General features: G+C 44.9%; 2 protein-coding genes across 4 annotated transcripts; one reads left to right on the top strand and one right to left on the bottom strand.

Moving 5' to 3' along the window:
* Positions 1 to 293: 293 nt before the first annotated feature.
* Positions 294 to 3,004, top strand: LOC136463700 (uncharacterized). Of its 2 annotated transcripts, XM_066462675.1 has the most exons (5): positions 294 to 1,290; positions 1,374 to 1,433; positions 1,617 to 1,702; positions 2,153 to 2,256; positions 2,513 to 3,004. In XM_066462675.1, the coding sequence occupies exons 1-5, from the start codon at positions 1,258 to 1,260 to the stop codon at positions 2,575 to 2,577; spliced, it is 348 nt and encodes a 115-aa protein (XP_066318772.1). In that variant the 5' UTR covers positions 294 to 1,257; the 3' UTR covers positions 2,578 to 3,004. The 2 variants fall into 2 exon arrangements, 1 of the variants encoding a protein (XP_066318772.1); XR_010761059.1 differs by having other exon boundaries at positions 294 to 1,015; positions 1,147 to 1,702.
* A 1,640-nt stretch (positions 3,005 to 4,644) lies between these two features.
* LOC136463699 (protein POLYCHOME-like) lies at positions 4,645 to 8,240 on the bottom strand. 2 transcript variants are annotated; one of them, XM_066462672.1, is made up of 6 exons: positions 8,103 to 8,240; positions 7,942 to 7,999; positions 7,634 to 7,691; positions 7,476 to 7,540; positions 7,110 to 7,379; positions 4,645 to 5,687 (listed from the first exon to the last, which is right to left on the bottom strand). In XM_066462672.1, the coding sequence occupies exons 5-6, from the start codon at positions 7,368 to 7,370 to the stop codon at positions 5,274 to 5,276; spliced, it is 675 nt and encodes a 224-aa protein (XP_066318769.1). In that variant the 5' UTR covers positions 7,371 to 7,379; positions 7,476 to 7,540; positions 7,634 to 7,691; positions 7,942 to 7,999; positions 8,103 to 8,240; the 3' UTR covers positions 4,645 to 5,273. The 2 variants fall into 2 exon arrangements, with proteins under 2 accessions (XP_066318769.1, XP_066318771.1); XM_066462674.1 differs by having other exon boundaries at positions 7,634 to 7,687.
* Between the last annotated feature and the right edge of the window lie 511 nt (positions 8,241 to 8,751).

Genomic DNA, 8,751 nt, shown 5'->3' with positions numbered 1-8,751 from the left:
AGAATATGATTTTGGAACCATAAAACCATTCCTTACATAGTTTCCTAACTTTTGCTTGGTTTACCCTTGTCTTAGGCTTTCCAAATTTTTTTGCGCAGTATTCATCACATCGAATCTTACGGCATATGCATGGAGTACTAAATGTAGACGAAAAAAACTAATTATACAGTTAAGTGAGAAATCGTGAGACGAAACTTTCAAACATAATTAGTCCATAATTAGACACTAATTGCCAAATACAAACGAAAGTGCTACAGTAGCCAAAACCCAAAAATTTTGCATCTAAACGCGCCCTCAGTGGTGGAACATCATTCTCCTTTTTTTTTTGTGCCTCTTATCTGGGTACAACTGTAGTATCTGCTCATGTACAGACATACACTAACTCTACACACACCACACGTACACAAGTAAACCTACAACTATACTCAGATCACTGGATCGCGTCCTTCTTGAGATCACCGGGTCCACAGACATGTAGGCGACGAGGCGCGTCGTATTTCCTTTGTAGCTTCACGTGAGAGGCAACGGAATTTATTTGGGGATAAACCCGGTGAGAAACGCGAGTGCGATTCCTGAGAATCGAACTCGTGCCGGCTGCCTGCCCGCCGGCAGAGCTAGCCACCCGAGCTCTGCTCGGTTCTCATCATTCTCCTTGTTGCTTGACGGTGCCACGGCCTGTCGAGCCAGCGGCTTGACAGCACCTTTCTACGCGGGGAGACAGGAGAGAGACAGCGCACGCGTTGAATCGAAAATGCTTTGGGCACGGCTCCGTCGCTCCTGCCTTACCGACGCTGCTCCGCCGGCCCGCGCCTCCGCCCGCCGCCTACCGCGTCTGCCCGCGCCTTCGCCACGCCCGTGGAGGTGGAGGTGATCTCCTATTGCCGCTGGTCCCCAATCCCCGTGGGCCTAACGCGCGGCCGTAGATGTCGGGACCGGCGGCTTGGCCTAGCTCCGGCGACAACCACGATGGAGTGGGTACACGGCCCCCTTCGTCCTCCACGGTGACCCTCAGATGGTGAGTTGGTGACCATGATTTTGAGTACAGGATGCAGACCGGCGAAGCTTGCATTTGTAAAATGTATGCCTCTATTAATGGTGGTTTGAGGTGAGGATGGTTACGATGGCAACAGTGGGTTCCTGGCGCAGGTGGTTGGATGTTGCAGAAGGGTGCGGCAGCGGTGTTTCGTGGCTCCTGCTCTTTGTGCGCTGCAACATGGCGTGCTCACACGCAAGTGCTTCGATGATGCCTGCTGCCCCATGGAGCACGGTGCTCAACCTGCTACAGTGCAGGTTGAAATGGACTAATGTTTTGAATCCAGCCTATGCGGACTATGTGTACTATTGCTATACCAATCTGTATTTTGTGAATCCAGTTCTTGGTGCGCTCATTTAAGGATAAGCTGCCAAGGTATACATCCAAAGATCCTTCCAAGGTATCCACTTAGATGTTCTTAGTTTCCATTGCTTGTTGCTCTTGGCAGCTTACTAATGTGACTTGTGTGAAATCGCTAGAAATTCTGTCTACCAGTCTGATTTCTCTCATAGCACAACGTATAAACTACTGATCTGTGTGGCCATTTGTTCCTCATCTCGATGTGGATGGATTTGCCATCTAGAGGGCAATGACATCCACAAGACAAATGATCCTCACATCAGGGCATGAGCGATCTGGCTTCCTATTCGCGCCGTGCTGCCCCGGAAGGTAAATCTTGCATCTACATTTTGATGTTAACAAGTGGACTTCTTGATGGATATTTTCAATAAAGACAATACATAAATGGGAAATATAAGTATCTCAATTCTTTTAGAATCAGCTACTGTGTTTGTGCATGGACAAAAAAGTGAACTGAAACTTCTTCTGAGCTCTTGGAATGGAGCATCACACCATGGTCAATAATACTATTATATCTAATATCCAAATTCACTTCAAAGGTGACTGGAGTGAGGGAGAGTCCCTGGAGGCGCTATGCCAACCTTTCTTGTACCCTTTTTTTTATATTATTGTTCTGAGAAATTGTATCAATGGGAATTTAACTTCTTTCATATTTAATGTAGACTGCAGCCAATTTTGTTGGCGAATTTAACCAAGTGAATAGAAATGTTTTAGTCTGCTGGTTCATCAGGTTTCATGTAGACTGACTTTATGTTTCAGGTTCTCTGTTATCAGTCACAAGATTGGCTTGGTGGTCTCAGATGCCCTAGTGAGATTGATCGACATAGCTGAGCACGACCTGATTGAAGGCACAAGGCACTTTGGTATGCTTCCTCTGTTTCGCCTTATGGTTAAATTTTGTCTTTTCCTGTTCTTATCACAACCATGAATCTGAAAACACAATTATCTAGGTTTAAGCATTCTTTTTTTCCCTTCTTACTGACCATGGATCCTCTATTTCTTTTTCTTTATGTTTTTATCCATACCACCGTTGCTTCTCTGATGCATCAGTGATCGATCCATTTTTAATTATCTATGATTATTGTCAATGTATAATTATCTCTAATTACTGGTTTTTAGGGCAACTATTAAACTTCCGAGGGAGCAGTACAGAGCACTTGCGGGAGCATTGTGCGGCTTTGTAATTTCAAGCTCTCCGACTCCGACCTTAATACAAATGATGCGCTAACCTTTCGCATATTTGAGAAAAAAGGGGCAATTATTGGTTGATGCAGTGGTGTGCAGTCTGATCTGGTGAATATTTCCATGCAGCTTGGCATGTGTGCGACCACCACACACAAACATCGGAGTACCTACAAGAGGAGGTCAGGAGCTGCGCATGGAGTAGCAACGGAGGGCAACTAACCGGCAAAACAAAGGATACCCTTGTTTATAAGACTAAAGGATTGATTGATTGTTAGAGCATGATGGATGGACTATTTTTGAAAAAAAAAAATCAAAAGTGGTTAACTCTGATAGATGGAATGTAATCTTGAAGCCTTTTATTGTTTTTATTGAAAATTAGTTATTTAACATTGGACTTCGTGTATCAATGCTTTGACATTTCTTTCATGTCGACTACATAAATGTTTGTAGCAAATGGTACATGCTTTGGCATGAACTAGGTATTGATCTGTGTGTTGCTATGGTCACAAAAATTTTGTAAGAAACGACATAATTAAGAACATTTGATAAACAGATTATAATGAATACAACCTGTTTTTTTCGAAATCAGCAGAGATCAGTGCCTTGGATCATCAGCGATATTTTTGAGGAAGCAGAGCAATGGATCATAGCCGGGTACAGATCCTTGTTGGCGCTCCGGCATTGTTGATCCTGACTGTAGCAAATGTTTCATGTAGTTGGAAACTAATGTAGATATTTTTGGTCTTGTGCAAGCCTGGCTTGCTACTTGGACTTTCTGGTTATTTATTCTCCCTAATTTTCATTTTAATTCGTCATGCAACAAACAAATGTTTTAGTTATGTTATTTCATCCAAAATTTACAAGCCCGTAGCAACGCACGGGCCAATACCTAGTGCCAAAATAAGTATCTTACCATGGACAACTAAACCTGCCTATATCCAAAGTGAACAGGAACGGGCTCAATGTTTGGGAAACTAAATGTAAAATATGAATGTCTCTTTGGTGGTTGCCACGACTAGCAAATGGCTCTAAAAATTATTCATAACACACGCACTCTGACCTGCAGAAAGAAGCAACGCTAGCAAATGGCAATCTCTCATCTTGCAGTATTGAGACAATAAAATACCAAAATTATGTTATGTTACTCGACAATAGTAGTAATACAAGCAATCAGAGTCACAAATATTCATAACTGAAATCAGTAAGGTGATTCATTAATCATTACTGATTGCCAAAATATTACTCGGCACCAGCAGTATAGAGGAACTACTCAGCAACAACAGTATTCAAGCTGTCAAAGTCATAACTGCACCTGTTTCACCCTTCTCACATCCGTTCTACACCATAACTATACAGAGGAACTACTAATTTCTCAAACTAAAAAGATCACGTAACAGTTATTCATGGTGCTTAAAATTGTAGAGAGGCTATACACGGTTCAAGCTATAAACGTAGAGAAATCGTAGTCACCATAATACTATGTACCCTCAAGCAGGGAGCTAGTAAGCCGCATACCCCTGGGTCCTCAAGCAGAGAACCAGGAAACCTCACCGTCCTTCAGGCAAAACTGACATAATGATTGGTTAGGACTAGCCGCTAAGAAAGCAGCAGACAAGAGGAAACCATGACAGAGCAGAGCTTTCTCAGCTCATCGCATGGACATCAGGGTGCGCCTCTGGATGATCCTCTTGGAAGGCTGAGCGGCCTTCGGAGTTTTCTTCAGGTTACGCCTCACCATCTTCTCGACAAAGTCCAGCTAGGCGCTAGGCGGAATCTAGGCGCTGACCCATTGCCTAGCGCCTAGTCGGGAGTACTCGGTCCTAGGCGCTCCTAGGCGTTTTCCTAGGCGTTTTGGCAATATAGCCATAAATTATATATATATTATGTATATAACTATATATATATGTATATAACTGCTATATATGAGTCACAGTAAGTATAAAAAGAGGGCCTCAGTTCCTGTTGCTGCTGGTGCAGAAACACCTTGTTCCGTCGACATCCTACATTCAAATTCAAGAGTTCACCAATGAACCGCAGTACAGATAATAGGGAACAGAGCATGCACATTAGACATTCAGTAAACTACAACTGCAATCATTCAGTAGGAAATTCAGTAGGAAGTGCACATTAGATATTCAGTAGGTAAACTGCAACTGCAATCAAAACCGAAATTAGATAAACTGCAACCGACGGCGCACACGTCTCTCTCCCTCACTGGCCCTCCTCTCTCTCCCTCCCTCCAATGCCAAATCTCTCTCCCTCTCTCGGCGGTGCGCTAGGCGCAGGGCAGCTGCAGTGGCGCGCCTCCCCTCCCTCCGGAGTGCGGCCCCTCCTCCCTCTCCTCCGGCGCGGCGCGCGACCCACGGCCCCTCGTCCTCCCGGCGGCGCGGGGCGGCCCCGCTCGTGGCGGCGCGCGTCTCCTCCCTCCCTCTGGCGCGCAGTCCCGGATCTGGGCGGCAGCGCGGCCCTTGGCCCCCTCCTCCCTCTCCTCCGGTGCGGCGAGCGGCCCCCTCGTCCTCCCGGCGGCGCGCCTCTCCTTCCTCCCTCCGGCACGCGGGGCCTGGATCTCGGCGGCTCCATGGCCCCTGGCCTCCTCCTTCCTTCGGTGCGGCGAGCGGCCCCCAGCCCCCTCGTCCTCCTGGCGCCCTCGCGGGGCCTAGCGCGCCTCCGCGCCGCCTAGCGCCGCGATGGGCGACTATGGCCCTAGTCGCGGCGACGGGCTTCGCCCAGCGACTAGGCGCGCGTAGTCGCCGCGGAATCGCCGCCTAGCCGAACTTTGCTTCTCGATCTGCTCTATCGAGCTGGACAGCTTCTTCTCCATGAGATCTGCAAGAGCTGGATCATTTGGTTTGGATGGAGTGGCCTGCAAGGAGCAGTCAGATGGAGTGGCCTGCAAGGAGCTGGACAGCTTCTTCTCCATGAGATCTGCAAGAGCTGGATCATCCAAAGAAGTTGCAGGGCTTGCAACAGCTTGACCTCCCTCAGTTGTTGGCACACCCTGCTCTGCCTGTGCTGGAGTTATTGGATCCACAGATTGGGAAGAATCTTCTGTCCACAGGATCTGCTGCTGAGCTGCAGCATTCTGCAGACGACTTCTCCTCTCAATTGCCTGCAAGTTGCAGTTATACATCAGTAGATTTCGAGGGGAACACTATGCACGTCTAACATCTAACAGAATTGCCTGCAAGTTGCAGTTATACATCAGTATATAACTTCTGGCAATAAATTAAAAGTAATAGGCAAGTAAGCACATATGGGGTCAGTGGTCAGCCTAGAAAGTAACGAACACAGATTTTCTGAACATAAAGCTAAATTTGCCACTAAATCTAATCACTGCCAATATTGAAAGCAATATTGCCTCTTAAAAGGGAACTAACATCCATACTCCAGAGGATACTTTAAAAGCATTTCAGTTGAACACTATTATATCAGCTATCAGTAGTTTCAACAGTTCCAATATCAACAAATACAACTCGCATAGTCCGTAACGGTGTATATAAACAACAGCATAAAGATGCTTCCATAATATAAGTTATGAAGATGATAAAACCAGTAAAAATTCATCAGATGAAATTCTTGCAAATATCCTGAATATTTTTGCGACTGCAAATATCCTGAATAGACTGGTCATATAAAGCTTAAAACTGAAGATGAAGTCAAAATCTATACTATGAATCTTTATAGGAATCTCAGTTTTAGTAGGCCACGTTAAAATGAATGGACATTTCAGAACAACCAAGAAGACAGGCCGTTGCAAATAAGATCCTCAGCAGCTGAAATGGCAAATTGTCAATTAATTTCTAAACATGATCCTGTATTCAGAGAAATTTCTACACCATCAACAGCCTGAAGTGTGCAACTTTTTAGTTGCAGTGCATAGTTTCTACAACCAAACAAGTACAGTAATTTAGTAATAACGCAAAGGAACATCTATTATGATCCGTTAAATATTCAAACTCTATAACAAGGGGAATGGGATAACATTAAGTCAAAGGGAGAATAATAAATTTAGATTTAACTAACTGAATCTTTCTGTAAATTTAAGCACATCTAAATTGTCAGGCACTTAAACTGAATATAGCTAGATGCAAGTAAGACAGAATAAAAGAGTGTTAGCAATGCCTTGTAAGAGTATTATTGCTATGTTATATGGAATTATAAGAATCTTTTGCTATGACTTGCTGCACCAATGATAAAATCCACCTGTATATATTTCTCATTCTATGTCATCAAGGCAGCTAACATAATTGGCATATCCTATTGTATTATAGAATAATATTGTACAAGGCTTAACATTTTGAACACCAATTACCAAATCTACTCCATAGCCTATTTTGTTGATCACTAACCAGGCATTCTGAATACAATGACTGAGAACTCAAACATTGCAACACTGTAGCATATTATAGACTATAGAGTACAGTTCATACACCAAATACAACAACATGGAATTAGACATTATCAGAAATGATGATGGTGTGCACGGAATTCAGAGAAGAACACATAAAACAGCAAGGAAATAGTCCACCACCTTGACGATTGATTTGATATCACGGAGTGGGGTCCTTGGGTACCAGTCAGGCAAGGGGCTCCTCCTCTTTGGTGCAACCCACACAGCTCCCACTGGTGGCACATTCTCCTTGTTGCTTGACGGTGACAGGGCCTGTCGAGCCCGCGGCTTGACAGCACCTTTCACCAGCACAGCTCCTGGCGATTCTACTCTCCTGATAAAGAACCCACCACCAGAGATGTCGGCGAGAGCCGGCCTGCTGGCAGTCCTCACTTCATGCATCTTGTAGTTCTGGAAGAAGTGTATATAACCACATTAGTGATGCAAGAGGCCAAAGAATGCATAATCAGATAAACAAATGAACCCTGAAATCACAGAATTTCTTACAGTTGTTCTGGTCTCTGCTCTTTCGTATTCCTGGTGCCCTGAGTCCTGTTGCTCTTCTCCTGGATCTACAGAAGAATTTGCAAGAAATTTCCGGATGAAGCTAACAAGCAGAATTCAGGAGGACGCATGAAGAACTAATGCACCAAAAATCTCCTCACCTTTCTATTTGTTCCCGGCCTGGCTTCTGCTCTTTCACTACGACTCTAAGATGCCTACCTGCAAGAAAGAAGAAACGCAGAGAAGACCAATGTATAAGCATCAATAGCACGAAGAAATTCCCTCAAGAAACAAGGTAATCATTTTAATCCGCGACGGTTCTACTCATAATCCCACCTCAATCCTCTACCACCAAGGGATTTACACATAAAGAAGCCGCGAGACATGTCTGAAGAAAGCAATTTGGGAGCGAACCAACAGAATCAGCCCAAGAACCAACCAAATTCCCCAACCGTTTCGCGATTCTCACCTCGGATAGATTCCCACAGCTCCGTACCCCGCACGGCAATCCTTACCCTTCTTCAGATCTGCAAGAACAAGACCAGAGGAAAAAACCATCACCAAACCGCTCGGGAAACTGCAACCAAACAACCACATCCAAATCCTCCAAACCTCCAAAAAAAAACTCACGATTTGCTCGGCTCCTGCCCAGTCCGCTTCGATCCTATCCCCGCAACGACTATCCCTACGATACAACCCCGATTCGGGTGGGATTTCTGGGTAGATTTCCTAGGGTTCGTGCCTGGTGCTACTACTGCTGTGTTTTGGTTGGGGTTTGGCCGTTGGTGGAGGGCGGCGCAGGCGGGGCTTTAACGGGTTCGAAATTCGAAACTGGCGAGGGCCGAAGGGCACGATGTGCTGTGGGCCGAGAGCAGCTTCCGGACGTTCATTTGTTCGAACAGGAGTGATGGACGGGCAGGATGGTTCCGGTGTATGAACCTGGTGCATGTAGTGTGATGATTTCGAACTTTTTGACCGTTGACATCGGCTCTGGAACCTTCATTTTGATTAGATTATTGTTATATTATATCTCCTCAGCATGATCAGCGGCAGATACCATTTTCAACATCCGAAATTTAAGGCTCGCTTATCTGTTTTAATTCAGTTGAAATTTTCCCGTTGATCATTTTAATTTTAAAATTCAAAATTCACGACCAGGCTCTCTTTTTTTTTTCTAATAAAAACAGTGATTCAAAAGGGATTTAGCATTACGGTTTCCTACTTCAAACTTATGTACCCTTTTGTACAAATTAGCATGCGATCACAAATTAGAGACACC

The sequence above is a fragment of the Miscanthus floridulus genome, chromosome 7 (assembly GCF_019320115.1).
Source record: "Miscanthus floridulus cultivar M001 chromosome 7, ASM1932011v1, whole genome shotgun sequence".
NCBI classification, from domain to species: Eukaryota; Viridiplantae; Streptophyta; class Magnoliopsida; order Poales; family Poaceae; genus Miscanthus; species Miscanthus floridulus.
The sequence above is the reverse complement of the archived record's forward strand: the minus strand, read 5'-3'. Positions and strand labels throughout refer to the sequence as shown.